Here is an 18,561-nt window from a genome sequence, read left to right on the forward strand (position 1 = left end):
CGGTTTCTCACTTGCTCCCGGCTCTGCCAGCGAGGAAAACCTGGAGCTTCCCACAGCTGGGGCTGCGGGGCAGAGATGGCCCCGGGCAGGCACACACCACCGGGAAGGTCCTCTACCTCCGGCTCCACGCTCTTCTCATCCTCCACTCTTTCAAGACAACAATAATACCGGATAAAAGAAAAAGTGGAAAACAAACGAACAAACAAAAAGGCTTAATAGGGAGCAGAGAAAAGCAGGATTTCTCAGGCCAGACGCTGTCCCGGGTTATCGTTTCTGGAGAACCGGGTCAGCTGGTGGGTTTTGCGGCAGCGAGCGTCTCCATCAGCCTCTCGTGCATTGCCCTGGTCGGTTATTTCGGGCTCCTGCCAGCACACACAGTGCCGGGCCGGACAGGTAAGAGCAAGAAGTGAAAAGAGGAAAAGCAAAAGAGTGAATCATGGCTCCGCCCTGCCCCACCTGCCATCACATGCTGCCTCCACGCATTCCCAGCCCTGCTGCACCTTAACTCTTTCGGCTGATGTTGGCCTCACACCTCCGCCCCGACCCCGGGGGTCCCCCGGGACCATGTGGGAGGTCAGTGGGTGGCTGGGGAGGGGTTTTGAGTGTTTGGCATAAGAAAAAAAGGTCTCTTCCCTAAAGTCTCTCCCTGGTAAGCCAGTATTTTCCAGGAAAGCAGCTCTGGATCATGGTTAACCCCTCCTGTGCCGAGCACAAGGACCCTCATGCTGCTGCGGGAGCTCAGAGCCCAGGTGGGTCCTGGGGGCAGCACCAGGTTGGAGCTGCCATAATGGCTCAAAGCTGCACCAGGGGGTTTACACTGGACATGAAGAAATGTTTATTTACCAAGAGGTATGTCAAATACTGGAAGAGGCTTCCTGGGGAGATGCTTGATGCCCCAAGCCCGTTGGTATTTCAGAGGCATTTGGACAATGTCATTAATAACATGATTTAACTTTTGGTCAGCCCTGAAGTGGTTAGGCAGTTGGACTGGAGATCATTGTAGGTTCCTTCCAACTGAAAACAGTCTGTTCTTATTCTAACCCATCCTCTTCCCAAACCTTCCTCTTCTTTGGCACAAGATTTGCAGCAGGGACATTGTCACAGCACTTGACCTTGCTATGGCAGATTGTGTTAATAATGGGCAAAAACCCCCCACCCTGGATTAATCAGTTGGTGCTTCCAAGCCAGAACCACAGAGCTTTATACTTAGAAACTCAGATAGAGATGAATTTCAAGAATCAAGGTCAGGTTCTTGCACCTATGCAAAAAAAAAAAGAAAGGGAAGCGCCAGGGGCTGCGTCTCGCTCCCTGGCGCTGGAGCAGCTCAGCTGGATTCGCAGCCGTGGAAATGAGCCCAGCTTGAGTCAGGCTCCGCAGGCAAAGTCACCTGTCTGTCCGGGTGCTCGGCCACCAAAGTGCTCCTCGGCGCAGACATGGTGGCCACGCAGCATCCCGGCTGCCCCATCCCTGTCCAGGACTCGTGGTGTGGCAAAGGGTCAAGCTCAGGGAGGGTTCGGGAGGAATTTGGGCTGCCGAGAGGAAACAGTGGCTTTTCTCCCTTTGCGTTGGAGCTAAAGGGTTTACGCAAGTGCACAGTAGAGGCTGATAAAATCACCCCCCTGCCCACCTCCCGGTATGAAATTGTGCATCACATTGTGCCCAGCTCCGGTCTGTGGTGTGCAGGAGGTGGCAGCGGGGAAGGGGGATGCGGGGATGTGACAACCGTGTGTTGGGATCAGGGCACGGAGGGAGGAAGCGTTTGGCTCCCACTGAAAATGGGCTCAGGTGGTTTTCCAGATGGAGCTGATGACTACATGGAAAAGCTGCGCTGACCCCGCGGGGGTTTCCTGGTGGTGGGACATCACCTCCACACCACGACATGGGCAGTGAGGGGTGCAGCAGAGGCTGAGCGTGTTGGAGGCAAAACCGGGTATTTTGGGTGAAATCCCAGTCCTGTTGAGCAAGCGGTGGTGGCCACTTTGCTGGGACAGCAAGGGTGACAGAGCTCAGCACCCCTGTGGCCCAGCGGGTCGGTCCCCACCGTTGCGGACGTCCTCGCTTGGTCGCCCCGGGCTGACCCAGCCGGACAGGCAGCACCTGGCGCAGACACGGCACTGGGGCTGGCTCCTCCTGGCTGCAGATGGAAGCATTAATTACAAGCTAATTAATTTCCTAACTCTAACAGAGGGATCTAATGACAAAACGAGGCAGTGGGGAGCAACACTGGGCTCTGCTCCCAGCTCGGGGGCTCCGACTGCTCTCCATGGGTTTGGCTCCTGCTTCCCGCACGCTGCCGGGTCCCACCGAGCGGTTCGGTGGCAGAGCTGAGCCCTGGGGCAGGTGTTTCGGTTGGGCTGTAACACCCAGACGCTGCTTTGCCCTCTGAAGCATCTTCCACCCACCGGCTGCCAGCCATTTGCATGGAGCCTCACACAACGTGGTGTTTTAGACAGAGGGAAACTGAGGCACCGAGTGATGATGACAGCTTTACTCACAGCTGCTGGAGGACAGAGTCACTGGGGCCCTGGCACCAACTCTGATCCTGGGGAAAGGCAGCCCAGGCTGGGCTTTTCGTAGTGCTGGGCTGTTTTAGTGCTGAGCGTTGCCTGCAGTCTGCTGCCTGCACCCCATTGCACCCCTCACTCCTTTGCTGACACCCTGGGGTGTCACCAGCTGGTATTTGCCTTCCCTAGCCACTGGTGCTGGGGGCTGGCCAGGGGCTGTACCCCGTTTTGGTGGGGGTCACCACACAGGAGCACTGGGACGATGCTCCTGGTTGTGCGTGGGGATCACCCGTGTGACTCCCCGTGCTCCTGGGTGGGAGGATGCAGAACTGGGCAGCCCATCCATATTTATGCCTGACATTAATTTCCATCCATTTCAATATTTTATGAGCATAACAATTAAAATTTTAAAAAGGGTTCAGCGCTCGTTGAGACATGGAAGCTGTTGGGCGTTGACGGTCCTGGTGAGCCGCCCAGCGTGTCCCGGGTGCTGCCCATGCCGGGTAATTGCTGCAATGAACCCACCTGGCCTTGTGCGTGGGAACAGGTAGCACCTCCAGTCATGTCCCCAGGACCTGGGGGGAGCCTGTCCTGGCTCTGGAGACCCCCCCCGGGGCAGCTGTTGCTGGCTGTAAATGTGGCTGTAGTGAAGGGCTGATATCCAGCCTAATAGGAGGGGATGCTGGGGCAGGGAGGGGACTTTGGGTCAGCCTGCCCCTAATGTGGGTCCTGCCATGTCACCTACTTTTGTTCCCTAGACGCTGTGGGCTGCGTGGACCCTGAGGAGTGCACCCGCGTGTGTGGGGCCGCTGTGGGCTGCTCCAACATCGCCTACCCCAAGCTGGTGGTGGAGCTGATGCCCAGCGGTAGGTGGGGTGGGGCCACTTCCATTTCCACCGGTGTTTGCTGCACACCGGGGCTGCCTGTGCAGCCCGTCATGGCTTGGATGTTGGGGGGGACCCTGTGGATGGTCTGGGGGCTGGGTTTGTGCATGAAACAGCCCATGCAGGCCCATAGGTAATTGTGGAAACGAGGTCAGGAGATTTGGGTGACCCCAGGGCATCTCAGGGTGCAGCTGGGTGTCCCCAAACCCCGTCTTTGCTCCAGGGGAGATCCCAGTGTGTGCCTGAGGAGGGGAAGGCATTACCCTCAGGCAAAGTAACCGGGTTATCCCATCCTACCCCATCCCTCCCCATCTCACCACACCCCATCCCATCACTGCCCCCAGTTCAGCTGCTCCCTGATGTTCTCTCTCCTCCACAGGCCTGCGGGGGCTGATGATCGCCGTGATGATGGCCGCGCTCATGTCGTCCCTGACCTCCATATTCAACAGCAGCAGCACCCTCTTCACCATGGACATCTGGAGGAAGCTGAGGCCGGGGGCCGGCGAGCGAGAGCTGCTCTTGGTGGGCAGGTGGGAAAGGAGTGTTTCGGGGAGACCGTGGGTTTCGGGGAGACCGGTGGGGCTGGTCCAGCCCTTTGTGATCTGCCTTTGGTGCCTGGAAGCCTGCAAAGTGCCTGTGCTCAGCCCTGTTTATGAAAGGAAAACAAGCCCTGGGATTATTTGATGTATGAAAGTGCTGGAAAGGCAGACAGGGTGTTCGGGGCGTTTGGAGGGGCAGGGCTCTTCCTCACCGCCTCCAGCCTGTTCCCTGGGGGAAGCCGATGGCTGCTCCCTGCCAAGGTCACAGGCCAAGTGCCCAGGGGACCGTCACCGGGTGGCAAAGGGCAGCGCTGCCCACACACGCCCCAGCTGCTCCCAGGGGGACCAGGAACCCACCTGCAGTGCCATGCTCGGGGCGGCAGAGTCAGCGCTGGGGAATGCCCCGGTGTGGTGCTGGGGCACACGGGGAGTGACAATGACAAGGAGAGAATCTGGGTCAGGGCTTTGGCTGGGCTGCGCTGGGGCTGTGGGGAGGGTTGGCTGGTCCGGCGGCTCCGAGAGCAGCTATTTCTTGGCACCCTCCATCTCCGGAGGGTGGGAGGGGGATGGGCATCCATCCCAGGGAACCGCAGCCTCGCACAGCTCCACCAGAGGAACCGGGGTGCTTGTCTTGGGGCCTCACCCCGCCCTGACACTGGCTTCAGTGACAAGGGGTGTAATAACACCGCAGAGCTTTCGTGAGGGTGGTTAATGAGTGTTTGCGAAGGGCCTTGCCTGCCCAGGGCAGGAGTCGCTGCTGCCGTCGATCCCTGGCGGTTCGTTCGTGCATCGGGCGGTTTGTGGGCGCAGGGCGCTGTGAACTGCCGCCGCCGTACGGCCCCACGGGAACATAGCAAATGATAAATGTTCTGGAGATGAAAAAAGAAAGCTCTTTAAGCTGCAAGTTTGAGGTTTTCCTACCTGCCAGCGCAGGGACATGTGGCTCATGGTTGCTTCTGAGCAGCCATCGGTGGGTCTTGGCCACCCTCCGTGTGCCCCATCTGGCTCCGCATGGGGAGGGAAGGGATTTACTGGTGGGACTGGAGAGAGCTGGGGCCGAGGGGTGTGAGCTGCAGCCACAGCCATGCTGGTGGCTGGAAATCCCCACTGGTGTTCGCTGTGTGCTCTGTGTTGAGGCGATGGCACAGTGGTGAGAACACCCCATCCTCCCCAAATCACCCCAGAACCCCACAGCATCTTGTGCTGGGGCTCTACAGCCACCTGGCACCCCCAGCTCCCCACCACACTCAGACACTCTATTTTTCCCATGACCTTTTAGCATCGTCTGTGTCTTAAAGACATATGGAATATGGGGTTTTCTCCCACCCCTTGGGTCAGGGTGTGTGTTTTGAGGCTGCGTCCTCTTTCTAGCTTGCCAGGCAGGTGGGGGGACTCCATCTAAAGATGCTTTCATTGCTTTTTTATTTTATTTTTTCTTCCTTCTGCTTTTTGAGATGAGCAGATGGAGACATAGGTAATTCTGCAGAGCTGTAAACAAGCTGAGCTAAGCTATAAATATGGCAGCTTTCGGGACGTGTCCTGCCCAGCCTGCCTGCTCAGATTGGGCCTGAAAAACTGGAGTTTGGTCAACGCCTCTTGCTTTGGAGGAGGGTGATGCTGCAGGGCACAGCAGGGCTTTGGGTGAGGATGGGGACGGGCGACAAACACACCCCTCTGTTGCAGCCTGGCCGGGGGGAGCTGAGCACGGGGAAGCTCAGCGTATGTCCTCAGCTCTCAGCTGACTGCTTTAGGCTGAGGGCATCACCTAAACCTGCCCAGAGCACCCAGTCTTGGCGGCTGGAGGCTTTCATAGCAAAAGTTCCCATTGCCCAGTGTTTCCCCAACTCAGCAGCCCCCCGGCTGGGCAGGATCCTGGGGAGTACTTGCCCACCTGAGATGGAGCCGGCACTGGCATAACTGTCACCCTCGGTGGCCATGGGGACGTTACCTGGTGCCGAGCATCCTCCTGCTGACCTGCCTGCATCTGCCAGTGCTGGAACCCAACCCTGGACCCGGGGACCTCTCACCGTGTCACTGCCGCTCGCAGGGTGGTGACGGTGGTGCTGGTGGCCCTCAGCGTGGTCTGGATCCCCATCCTGCAGAGCTCCAGTGGTGGCCAGCTCTACATCTACATCCAGGCTGTCACCAGCTACCTGGCTCCTCCTGTCACCGCTGTCTTCATTCTGGCTGTCTTCTGGCCCCGAGCTAATGAGCAGGTACAACGCTGGGTGGCCCTGGAGACAGCTTGGGTGCCCTGCTCCAGGGACACAGTGGGACTCAGGAGGCTGGGAGGTGGTGCTGGAGGGTTTGGGGAGAGGAACCGAGTCTGACTGGTGTTTCTCCGGGGAGCTGGTGGGCCGCTGGTGCAAAGAGGAGGAGGAAGCAGGTGCCACTGTGCATGTGCACCAAGTGTGGCATGGCTGATGGGGCAGGCAGGAGACATCCCCTGTGGAGGGGGTGCAAGTTTGGGCCAGGGCTTGACTGGCCAAGGTATGGGTTTCTTTCCCAATGAACAATTTAAATTGGTTATTAGGAACAATTTCTTCCCCAAAGGGCTGTCGGGCATTGGAACAGGCTGCCCAGGGCAGTGGTGGAGTCACCATCCCTGGAGGGGTTGAGCAGATGCAGAGATGAGGTTCTCAGGGACATGGGGCAGTGTCAGGGGTGGGTTAACGGTTGGACTTGATGATCCTGAGGGTCTTTTCCCACCAAAAAGATTCTGTGATTCTATAAATGTGCAGCAGCTGCTTGACCCTCTCCCAGGGCTGGCTGGAGGGAGCAGCTCCCTGGGGGGTTTTCCACCTGCACAGGGTAACTCTTCTGACTCTGGATCTTTCCTTTGCAGGGAGCTTTCTGGGGGCTGATGGTGGGGCTGGTGCTGGGAATGGCCAGGATGGGGCTGGAGCTGGCTCACCCCCCGCCCCGCTGTGGCGTCCCCGACCTGCGGCCCCGCGTTCTGGCTGACATCCACTACCTGCACTTCGCTGTGCTGCTCTGCACCATCACGGGTGCCATCGTGGTGGGGGGCAGCCTGCTGACCTCCCCACCACCCCTGGCCCAGGTGAGCGGGGCACCTGGGACCCCCCACCCCAGCACCCCTGACTGTGCCCACCCACCGGACCCCCTCAGCCATGGATGTGGGTGTCACTCAGCTGCACCCCAACCTCGGCCAGGGGATCCGTATGGGGGTGTCTGTCCCAGAGGTGTTTTCTCACCAAATCTCACCCTGGTTTCCAGCTAAAGGATCTCACCTGGTGGACCCTCTCATGGGAGCTGCCCCAACCCTCCATGGACGGCACATCCCAGGGACCCCCTAATGGTGAGTGTGTTCTTGGGGGTGTCTGGCAGGGGTCACATCTTCAGTGTCCCCCTCTCCCTGCCTGTAATGGGCATCGGGACAGCATGGATACCCCGTGCCTCAGTTTCCCCAGAGCTGTGCGACCTGCCTGGATGTGGCCGGTCCCCATGGCTCCCTGTCCCCCACACTTGCCATCTTTCTGTGCCAGGTTCCTGCCCAGCCACCCCAGGCAGCCAGCAGCCATCAAAGCCTGAGAGACCCCCAGTTGTGGCCCTCGGGGACCCCACAGAGCCCTCGTTCTGGGCCCGCATCTGCGCCATCAATGCTGTTATCCTGATGTGTGTCAATATTTTCTGCTATGCCTATTTTGCCTAGTGGCCTGCCAGAGCCCCGGCAGGTGGGAAAGGTGCTGGGAGAGAAGGGAAGAAATGGGGATTTGGGTGATAGTTTTTATTTGTCACATCTGGGACATGGGATGTTTAAATCCACTGGGCGTTCTCAGCGTCAAAGACTCTGAATGCATCCCAGGGGGTTGTGAGGTGTGTGTGTGGGCATTTGTAGGGTCAGTGAGTCCCCAGGAGGAGTCTGGGGAAGGTACTGGGGTGGGCGAATGGGGCTGCAGGGGAAGGAAAACCACAGCGAAGCAGTGAACGTGGTCACAGGACCACTGTGGTGGCGCTGAAAAAGCAGCAGCCACACTCAAGGGTGTCACTCAAACATGTTTTACTAGCTCTAAATAAAAATATAATATTAAAACAAAAACCACAATTTGCAGCTATGAACAGCACTGGCAGGACTGAATCTCCCCAGACCAGCCTTGAACCCCCACACCCCTCTGCAGTGTTACCTGGGGCCTCGTTTCCAGGGTCCGGAGAGGAGCCAAGGTTTGGGGCACAGGTGCTTGTCCCCTCCATTGCTGCCACCCTGCTGGGTCATGGCTTCAGATAAGTTTTTATGGCCCCAGTTCAATGCTCTGTGCTCCCACTCCGGAGAGCACCCACAGCCAGAGGCGATGCCTGCGCTGGGACCATTGGGGTCTCCTGCGTTGCGGGCAGCACAGAGAGCCAAGGCTGATGTTTTGGGGTGCTGGGAGCCAGGCAGCCCCTGGATGGAGATCACTGTACCAACGGCACAGCCTACGCAGCACCGGGACCACGTGCGTCAGCAGCCCCAGTGTTGGGACAGTCACCGTTCGTGGGGACGGAGGGACGTGTGGTCTGTGTGTGGGCGCAAAGCAGCTCCGGTGAGTGGGGGCAGCGGGGGCTGCGGTGCTCCCGTCACTTGTGGATGGGGTGGACGTAGCTGCGGGGGAAGAGGCCGACGCGCCCGTAGATCTTCCCCTGCCACCAGTTGGGGTCGGGGCAGTCCAGGACCTCGATGATGTCCCCGCGGAAGAAGGGCAGCTGGGAGCCGTCGTGGGCTGAGAAGTCAAACTGGGCTTGCACGAATTTGGGTCTCCTCACCTGGAGGAAAGTCAAGGGCAGGGGTTGGCGGGGGGAGAGGTGCCCCCATCTACCAGCCCCTCTGCACTGGGTCGCACTGCTTGAGTCCCCAGTGTGACAGGGTTGTGCCACCACGTAGCAAGGACCAGGGCACAGGGTGAGGGGGTACCTGGGGTGTCTCTTGGAGGATGGGAGATGGGAGCTGGGGAAATGTTCAACATCACCTCGAGCACAGCCCCATCCCCTGACAGTTACCTCCTGGGTCTGGTCCTCATCCCGGAGGAAAATCTGCTGCTTTTTGGCGATGGTGGTCGTCCTGTAGAAATCCACCAGCTCGTTCAGGGAGTTGAACTTTTCCTCCCAGAGGAAATATTTGCCATTCCTCTCCCTGAGCACCTTGAAGTGCTGGACGTCCTGCCCGTAGCTGCAGGAGGAGAATGGATGTTACCACGGCTGCAGGATGGGGGCAGCAACCAACCCCCTTCCAGCATCACAAGCAAAGCCCAGGGGCCGCTCACTGATCTGGGGATCTGGAGGGGCTGTGGGGGGTACAGCTGTGCCCACAGGTCCCCCTGCAGCTGTAATGCCATGGCCAGGGGTGACGGTGGCACTGGGGTCACTCCTGGCCCTGCTAGCGAGGTAGTGGGTGACTGTCCCCAGCATGCAAGGAGCTGAGACCTGACACAGCTCATCCCACACACAGAGGGAGCTCAGAGCCTGGGACGGTGGAATACCTGTGGGGTCAGGGCTGGCAGAGCACCAGCCACATGCAGGACAGGTGGCTTTGACCAGGAAACAACTATGGGACATCTGTGAGAAAAGTGTGATGAGAGCTGCAGGTCTCAGCTCGGCACATAGGGGAGGAAACTGCAAAGGCTGGGCTCAGGCTCCCGAATCCCCTGTGACCCCAGGGATCCCCAAGCCACAGGAGGACGGGGCAGGCTGGGATGTCCCTTACCACCCCCTCGGTGTGTACCTGGGGGTGGCAGGTTGGGGTCCCCCCACAATGCAGGGCTGGGTGAAGACCCTGTGAGGACCCGCTGCTGCCAGGCCCCCAGGCAAGGGCAGGGACCCAGCCACGCTGGTGACGCATGGCAGAACACTCCTCCCTTTCATTATGGGCAAGAACCTCCTTAAATGCTTAGAGATTAAGCAGCATGAGAAAGTGCCCAGCTGGCCTGGGGCCAGCTCCTGCCACCCCAGCCCTGGGCAGGGAAGGGGCAGCAGTGGGGTGTGAGCCCTGGGGACATGGTTCTGCCTTTGTACAGCCCAGGGTGCTGATGTCAAAATCATCGTCCCTGTGGCGTTGGGATGCTGCAGCCCTTCGTCCCTGGGGATGCTCTGGGCACCTTGTTCCTCCAGGTCATGTCTCCCAGGCTGCGCTGGCAGCTGAGCCCCAGCGTTACCCACATGGCTGGATTTAGGGGCACCCCAGTGAGGGACCCCGGCAGCGATGCAGAGCAGCGGTGCAGGCAGGGTGTGGGCAGGGTGCAGGCAGGAAATGGTGGGGACGGAGGTGGAGCGTGAGGCTGCGGAAGGGAGGAAAGAGAGGAAGAGGAGCAAAAAAAGGAAGGAGAGAAAGGAGAGAAAGCGGAGGAAGGCCTTGTGTGAGGCTGTGCCTGGATGTGCCGGGGACACAGCTCCAAAGCCCCCAGCCACTTTGAGGCGGCCGGGGCAGGGAGCTTGTCCCTTCCCCAGTTCCATGTCGGGGAGCACACACAAGGGTGGCCTGATGCCTTAGATCCCAAAGTGGGGGTTGCAGGGGACCCTTGCTCACCCCACCATCTGTCCATCCATGTCCCACGGCCACTTACTTGACGGAGATGGAGAACTCCCCTGGGCTGCTCTCGCTGTCACGGATCAGGAAGGCTCCCAGGTGCTGGCGCTGGAGGAGCCGCTCCTCTGCCAGCTGCCGGGAGATCCTGCCCGCGTACCACCTGCCAGGACACCGGGCTCAGACATGTGACACCCCCCGACACCCCGGGACACCCCGGTGCCACATGCTCACCCCATGGGATGGAGGTACCGAGAGCCCTGGTGTAGGTGGGAGTGAGATCCCTACTGGGCACTCCACAGGGCTGTGACTCACCAGCAGCGGCTTCTCCCTTCCCTTCCACCCCCAATTTGTCACAGCATTTTGGCGGAGATGGGGGGACAGCAGGGTGCTGCGGGTGCTCACGTGTCCCCACGCAGGGTTCGTGCAGCATCACCGACAGCTGCGACCGCATCCTGTCACCTGGCTCCCCACATCACAGACCTCGTCCTTCACTTTGCTGCCTGTCCCCACACTTGTCCCCACGTCCCATGTACCCCCTGTGGGAACAGCCCTGCCACATGCTATGTATGTGGGAGGGGCTGAAGAGCAGAAAATCAGGATGAAACCCTTCCTGCCTGCATTGCCGACAGCTGCCAGAGCGAGGTGGAGGAACAGAGTCCCTGTGAATTTGGGAGCCCCCGCCCACAGACACCTTCTGCTACCTGTTAAAATTGTCCCCTGTATGATCAATCACGGACTTTAGCACAGAGCATCTCCCGGTGCCATCCCCGCAGGTGCTGCAGGGCAGAAGCTGCATCTCGCCCGTCCTGGTTAGTCCACCGACACTGGGGAGGCCACGGGATCTGCCCCAGGCTGCCCTGAGCCCACACATTCCCGCTCCCCAGCCACAGCCCTGAGCAGGTTTTGCGATGGCATTTAAATGTGATTTACCAGGGGATAATGATACATAAAACATAGGTGAAAGCAGGGATGGATTATGCTGGGCTTTAATAACATGGTAATAGGATTGTGCCTAATGCAGTCATAATCCCATAACGCTTTGTTGTTCCCCAGTTATCATTTATTTAGCGGGCAGCCCGGTGTGAGGGTTGAATTTCTGTGTGCTGGGGGGACATGGGCACGTTGCTGCCTCCTGTCTCCCCTGGCAGTGTTGGCAATGGCAGAGTGACCCAACAGGCAGACCCCGTGGCTCTGTGACTCGGTTTCCCCACATGTGGGACTACCCTGGCTTGTGACAGACCTTTGGGCATTGGGATGCACCATTGGAATTGCTGCCTGGGTGGTGGGAGAGGGCATCCTGGTGCCAGTGGGTGCTACCAGAGCGGGGCTGCGAATCCCCCATCCCCACGGGATGGCACTTACGGGTGCGGCTTGACCTTGATGTAATTTTTGGGGATGAAGCCCTCGCGGCCATACAGCTCAGCCTTGTACCAGTTCTGGTCATCTTCCATGTTGAGGATCTAAGGCAGGAGAGGAGCAGGGAGGTGTCAGCCCAGCCACTGTCCCCATGGGAGAGTGGACAAGCGGGATCCCCACTGCTGCCCTAGACCCCACGTTCCCCACTGAAACCTGGGGAAAAGTGGGCTCTGACAAAGGTGACATGGTATGGGGGGACCTGTACAGAGCTTGGCTCACGGTTGGTCTGGCTCACCATGGTTTCTGGGGGGTGCCCACTGGTGCCCCAAACCCCTGGCCAGGGAAGGGGGTAAAATCTGTCCCTGGAGGAACTGGGGTGGCAGCCAGCCCCCTGTGTCCCCCCGGGGTGGTGACAGCTGGGTTCTGCATGGGAGGACATGCCCCATTGCGAGCAAGGGGTGCTGACACTCGCTTCCGCGTGGCACTGTTTTCCAGCCTCCCCCGCAGGGGCCCGGCACAGCTGTGCAAACAGGATCTGAAACCCCGCGGCACAGCACCGGGGAAAACACGCCGGGGAGGCAGGGACGGGCATGACGGCGGGTTTGGGGCCCTGGGTTACAGCCAGGCTGTGTCCTTGGCCTCCCCGGGGCTTGGTGCATCTGTCGTGGGCTCCTGGGTGCTCGGGGTCCAGGAGGAGCTACCAGCATCTCGGCATCAGCCCTGCAGGGAAGGATGAGTGGCCAGGCAGAGTGGCAGGGAGCGGGTGCCCTTGTCCCAACTGCAGGGCCACAGTGCCCTGGGGGTGTGTTGAGGGATGTTTTGAGCCCCCTTGAAGCTCTTTGGGATGCCAGGTTGGCATCTGAGAGCCCGTCCCAATGCCAGCACCTGGGTGGGCACATGGTCCCTGCAGCTCCCCGGTGCCGCTGAGGGGCAAGGAAAACGTGTCCCAGCCCTCGGGGGCTGCCGCAGGGCACAGCTGGTGGCACCAATGGCCAGGGAGGCCACGTGCCTTGTCCCAGGTGGGACTTCTTCAGAGGTGTGGTTGGTGGCACAGACAAATGGTACCCACCACTGCTGGGTGGGTTTTCGGCACCCCGAAAACCTCAGGGATGGCTCCTTAAACCACACAGAAAGCCCCAAAGAGGCAACAAAGCCACATGCGATGAAGGCACCAGTGTCACCCCATTCCATGTGCCCTCTCTGTCCCCCAAATCAGCAGCACCCACCCCACCATGGCTCGTGACCCCTCTGCTCCCCATACCTTCAGGGTGTCCCCTTTCTGAAAGGGCAGCTCGTCTTTCTCCGTCGCCTGGAAGTTGTACAGAGCCACTGACTCCATGGCACTGGCTGTCACTGGGCGGTGGTGAGGGTCCCAGGGGCGTCACCGTGCTGGGGTGGGGGACTGCCTGGGGCTTGCTGCCCCGCAGTGTGGGGCTGTGGGGTACGGGATGAGCGCAGCGTGGTGGTGACGGTGGCAGGAAGCCGTGCTGATGTCAGTGCTGCCGGGACGAAACGGTGAGCGCCACGCGATCGGGCACAGCTGCCCAGATGTGCTGGGAGGTGGGAGGGGGAGCTGTGTTATTCCACCCAGATGCGAGGGGCTCCAACTGTAAAAGGACCCCAAAGTGTTGGCTGGGGTGGGACATGGGCAGCGGTGTTGGGCAGCCATGGGGTTTTGAGAGGAAAGAGGATGGTGATGGGCTGGTTGAGGATGTGGGTGAAGCCTGAAGAGCACGGCTCACGGGCTGGGAGTGCTGATGGGGACTCTGATGGTTTGTAAGGGCTGAGCTGCCAGCACAGCCTTTGAAAGGTGGCTTGGTGGGAATAGTTGTTTTCGCAGAAAAAAGATCATGGAGGGTGGGATGGGCAGAGGCACAGAGGGGCAGGGTGGAGGCAAACGCTTGACAGGACAAGGGGTGATGGTTTTAAACTACAGGGGAGGGGAGATTCAGGCCAGACATGAGGAAGGAATTCTGTACACTGAGGTGGTGAGAACCTAGCCCAGGCTGGCCAGAGAGGTGGTGGATGGACCATCCCTGAAGACATCCCAGGCCAGGCTGGACGGGGCTCTGAGCAACCTGAGCTGGTGAAGATGTCCCTGCTCATGGCAGGGGTGGCACTAGAGGAGCTTTGAAGGTCCCTTCAACCCAAACTATTCTGTGATTCTACAGTTCTTTGGAAATTGGACCAAACCCATGTGCCAGGTCCCACGTCTGAACAGCGAGGTTTCAGTATAGTTGTTTTTGGCTTTCTGGGTTGTGGCCCTTTGGGAGCTGATTTTTTCCAACTTGGTTTTGTAGGGCTAGGGGGAAAAAAAATCCCTTTTAGACTTCCTGCACCTCTCATGGGCATCCAGCACTGAGTCCACAGGGCTCTCATGCTGGGTATCGTTCCCAATGGGGAAGTCTGCGATGCTGTGCAGCCTTCCTATCATGTGTGTGGGCCAGGGCACGAAACGCACAGAAAACACTCTGGATGCTGGTTTTGCTTTGCTGCAAGGAATTAAGCCAGGGACAGCTACGGCTCGATCCTTGCCCATGGACTCAGGCATTTTCCAGCGAGGAGCAGGACATGGCTGCCACCTGCCACGGTGCTCGCAGGGCCTCTGGGGGACACCGGCTTGGTGATTCGCCTCCTCCAAACCTTAACTCACTTCCCAAGTGCATCTGAAAAGCAAACACCATACAACATCCACCTGAAGCCTTTTTTGGGGACTTGGTACCCTTGGGAAGCGGAGAGGGATGTGCAGGGTGGCCCTGGGTGTCCCCAGACCCAGCGAGGCCCTGGTCCCCGACAGTTATCCCCAGCAGGTCCCAGGGGAAGTGGAAATTCTGGGAATGCTGGGGATGGCAGGAGAGGCCGTGGGAAGAGGCTTGGTATGCACACGCCTGTCACAAGGAGGACGGGACTCAGTGGATCTCCACAGTCCAGTGAGACCCAGGGGACGGGACTGAGGCAGGAAGACACTATCTTGGGATGAGCATCCTCTGCAGCCCTGGAGAGACATGGAACTGGGTGTTCCCTGGAGAAACTGGCCCCAGCAGAGCTGCTGCTCCAACCCTGCTGCTGGCCAAGGGCCTGATCCTGTCCCAGTAGCTACCAGCACAAATTGGATGATGCTGAGCCCTGGAGCCATGCACGGTGTCACGCTGCCCTGTGTGCAGAGGAGCGGGGCACAGCACATTGGGTGACAGAGGGGTCCCCAAGACTTAGCGCAGTGCCCAGATTGAGGACAGGAGCAGGATTGGGTCCTGCCAGCAGATGGCAGCAGTGTCCAGGGGGAGACTGAGGACACTGGGGACAGTGCCACATGTCCCTTCTCTCATGCTCTAAGGAAGCCGGCAGCCCCTTTGGCATCCTTGTTCAGCCACCTCCCGCATCACATCTTGTTCCTTGTCCTCCCTTCCCTTGCCTGGCTCCTGCCTGCTGTCCCTGCCCAGGGGCTGGGTCTCTTCTGCTTCATCCCCTGGGATAATCCTTCCATCTGCTCATGAGCAACCCCAAATCTGCCCCATCCCACACTCAGGGGAGCCCCCAGAAGCAGAAGGGTCCCCCATGGGGCTGTGCTGCAGAGCTCTGCAAGGCTCAGCCTGAGAGCCAAGGACTGACTAACCACCAGCCTGAGACATCCAAGAAGCATCAAAACAAGTTTGTTTTTTATTTTTTTTTCCTCTTATCTTCCCTCTTGTGCCTTGTCAAGTGGCCATATTTCGTACAGCTCATGCTGTACCGGAGCAGGGAAGAGCCTGTCCCCACAGTGCCAGCCACGAGCGGTGGGTGCAGAGCCAGTGCCTGGTCTGGTACAATCCTGGCAGAGTCTGTACCCCCATTGCTGTGTCCTGCATGGCCCTGGTGTTCAAAGGGACCCTGAAGGTGCCCCATGGTCACCTTGGTTGGGTATAGCAAGGTGCTTGGGGCTGCACGCTGTGAACATCAGCCTGGCTTGCGAGGGAGTCCCAAGGGCCATGGAGGTGCAGTGGCTCAGCCAAGGGTGCCCAGTGGGTGGGAGGGAGCCAAACCAGGGAGCCCACCCTGTGCCGGTGACACCATCAGCCCACACTGCTGCTCTTTCCACACAGAGTTTTGTGTCCCCAAGGACAGGCAGAGGACGGCGCAGCTGGCTCCGGCATCACCCTTTCCCCTCGGATGCTGGGAGCCACCTCCCGGGTTGCCCAATCTGCCGAGCCTGTTTCATCAACATCCTGTGTTTACCTGGCTGCACAATCCCCAGCAGCGAGGGAGGAAGGAGGAAGAGGAGGGAGGGGAGCCTCTTCCCCTTCCGCTGCTGGCCCGGGGAGCTTTGTTAAGGAGGCGATCCTGGGCTCCTCTGGCTGGTTCCTTCTGTAGCTCCTTGCAGTGCCGTGGCCCAAGGTGCCATTTTGGGAGGGGGATGGGAGAGGAGGGGGTGTCTCAAGCGTGGCTTTGTGGGGCTGTGCGCCTAGCCTGGATGGTGGCAGGGCTGGATGATGGGAGCTGGCTCCTGCTGCAGCCCCCGGTGCGCACAGGGGCTTTGCTCTGGCCAGTGAGCAGGGACAGGGACAGATTCTGCCCCATCACACATCAGCGCAGAGAGCCCAACACATGCCGTGCTGCCCCTTGCAAAAAGAAATTCAGGGCAAAACACCGTCCCAAGAGAGCCATAGAGAAAAGGGCTGGTGTGACACTATGGGCAGCTCTCCTCAGAAGAAAACCCCACAGCCTGTTCCCCTCCCACTCTCTCTGTCTCCGGTAGCGGAGAGCTGCCCACCGAGCCAAGAAGTGTGTCACGGGCTGGCTGCCACGGCCGTCACGCTGTCCTCACACCCACGCACACAAGCCTGAGCACCGGGTGTGGGGCAACTCCTCTTGCCTCACCGGGAAGGCAGCCTGGTGCTGCCAGCTCAGCACTGCTGGGGATGGAGCTCACAGCTCTGGTGTGTTTGGCTGGGGATAGAGCCAGAAAGATGAGGTGATGGGGAGGAAGAGGGACAGACCATCAGGTGATGGAGGGAGGGGAATGGGTCATCCATCCCACCGGCCACCAGCTGCCCCCCAGCAAGACCTTGGAGACCAGAATAAACATCCTATACTGGGCAGGGTGGGAACATTGGCCCCAGGCTGCTTGTTGGGACACAGATACTCCCCCACGCTGTCCCCAGTGCTGGCACACGGAGAGCAAGGTGACAGGGAGGTGACCCCAACAGCAGGGCTGGCCACCCTGGGGATGGTTGCAGGGATTCAGCCCAATTTTAAGCTCACGCCTGGGATGCTGCACGTGGATAGAGCCAGGCTCAGGGGTCAGCAGCTGGCACTGCTGATGCACACACCGTTTAGAGGTGTCACATCACCCATTGCTGCCTGTGTGCCTGGGGACCGGTACTGACCCACACCCGGGGCACAGGATGCGATGGGGATCCTCCATCTCTGGAGGAAGCAGGTGCCCCACTGAGCCCCCACACCAAGAGGAAACAACGTCTTGGGGTAGAAAATGTCATATAAGTGGCAGTAAACAGGAGTTCAGAGGCAGCACTTTCCTGCTGGAGCAGAGGCCATGTCAGTAAATCCTGAGCATCGGACTTGTCCATGTGTGTAACCATACTTCTCTGTAAAGCCCAGCCCGGATCGAGGAGCTTGTGTCACTGTTTACACCCTGGTGTAACTGAGTACAGAGAGAGCATGGTCAATCCTGGGAGGACCAGGCCCCTCTGAACCTCTCGTCATCCCACAGGACCCATAGAAAAACATTTCCAGGAGGGGCAGCCAGCAGATCCAGAACCACTTTGCCATGCTTGCTCAAGGGGGCTTCAAGACGCCCTTTGAGGCATTGGTGGCCTCCATCCATGGAGCTGCATCTCCTTGGGGTCAATGCAGGTGTTTGGGGCTGATATTAGGGTTTCTGGGCTAATAAATCAGAACAGGTCACTCTTGCCCATGGTGCAGGTGGGATGAGAAGTGGTGTTGTGCTTCGAGCTCCCTGGGGGAAACCTGGAGGTAGGAGGCTGGTGATAGGACCTCATGTGGGCCCGATGATGGATCTGGAAAAGGACTGAAAAGCTTGAAGTCTCAGGTGTGGAATTCAACCCCAAAGCTGCAGGAAAGGGTCGTGGAGGAGGCCGGTCATCCCAAACAGCCTCAAGACGGGTCCAGCCTTGGATGGCAGCTGGGACCAGCCTCCTGGGAAAGGGCCAAACACAGTTTTGGTGAGGAGACAAAACACAACAAGCAGCAGCCTTAGGGGCACCAATGTGGAAGATGTCCTGTGGGGCTTCCAGGTCTCAGTTCTGGGCTGATGGACATGACCAGTGCTGGTGCATGGCTCCAGGGACAGGCGTTGCCTCTGTTTTGGTTCAGGGACACAGCTGTGATGGAGAGTCAGGTGAGGATCATTTACAGAGATGTTAACTGTTAATGAGTTAATCATCAGGGCCAGCAACAGCTGAGGGCCATTCAACTCCTTGAGCCCTATAAAAGGTAAATGGAAGGCAGAAGCTGGGCTCTAGATGATGAGGAGGGTGTGTCTTCTGTTGTGTTTTTGAGATGCTCCTGAGATCCTGTTCTTCCCTGGGATGGTTCCTCTTGGCAGCCTGGGACACCCCAGGAGCTGGACTGTTCCTCTGTCTGTAAGATGCGGTTTCCCTGTGTGTGACCTGGAGAGGACTGAGTTATGCAGCTCTACCTTGATCATCTTGTGTGCTTCATGGCTGGGCTGTGCTGGTCCTTGGGCTCTGTCCTGGGACCTTACTGTGATTACCAATGGGTCTTGGGTTAACTCTGAGACCTGC

At 59.0% G+C, this 18,561-nt stretch overlaps 2 protein-coding genes across 2 annotated transcripts in view; one reads left to right on the forward strand and one right to left on the reverse strand.

Moving 5' to 3' along the window:
* The window catches only part of SLC5A10 (solute carrier family 5 member 10), a gene marked incomplete at its 3' end in the record, with an annotated part of 37,554 nt that extends 29,954 nt beyond the window's left edge, over positions 1 to 7,600 (forward strand). The window contains exons 9-14 of the mRNA XM_082064604.1: positions 3,263 to 3,370; positions 3,768 to 3,918; positions 5,975 to 6,143; positions 6,773 to 6,988; positions 7,165 to 7,246; positions 7,434 to 7,600. Of these exons, the coding sequence (XP_081920730.1) occupies positions 3,263 to 3,370; positions 3,768 to 3,918; positions 5,975 to 6,143; positions 6,773 to 6,988; positions 7,165 to 7,246; positions 7,434 to 7,600 (893 nt within the window). The remainder of the gene's footprint in view (positions 1 to 3,262; positions 3,371 to 3,767; positions 3,919 to 5,974; positions 6,144 to 6,772; positions 6,989 to 7,164; positions 7,247 to 7,433) is intronic.
* A 747-nt stretch (positions 7,601 to 8,347) lies between these two features.
* Positions 8,348 to 13,247, reverse strand: GRAP (GRB2 related adaptor protein). The gene is made up of 5 exons (XM_082064414.1): positions 13,062 to 13,247; positions 11,807 to 11,904; positions 10,482 to 10,604; positions 8,923 to 9,091; positions 8,348 to 8,688 (listed from the first exon to the last, which is right to left on the reverse strand). The coding sequence occupies exons 1-5, from the start codon at positions 13,137 to 13,139 to the stop codon at positions 8,503 to 8,505; spliced, it is 654 nt and encodes a 217-aa protein (XP_081920540.1). The 5' UTR covers positions 13,140 to 13,247; the 3' UTR covers positions 8,348 to 8,502.
* Between the last annotated feature and the right edge of the window lie 5,314 nt (positions 13,248 to 18,561).

The sequence above is a fragment of the Streptopelia decaocto genome (assembly GCF_964273445.1).
Source record: "Streptopelia decaocto genome assembly, chromosome: 13".
Lineage (NCBI taxonomy): Eukaryota > Metazoa > Chordata > Aves > Columbiformes > Columbidae > Streptopelia > Streptopelia decaocto.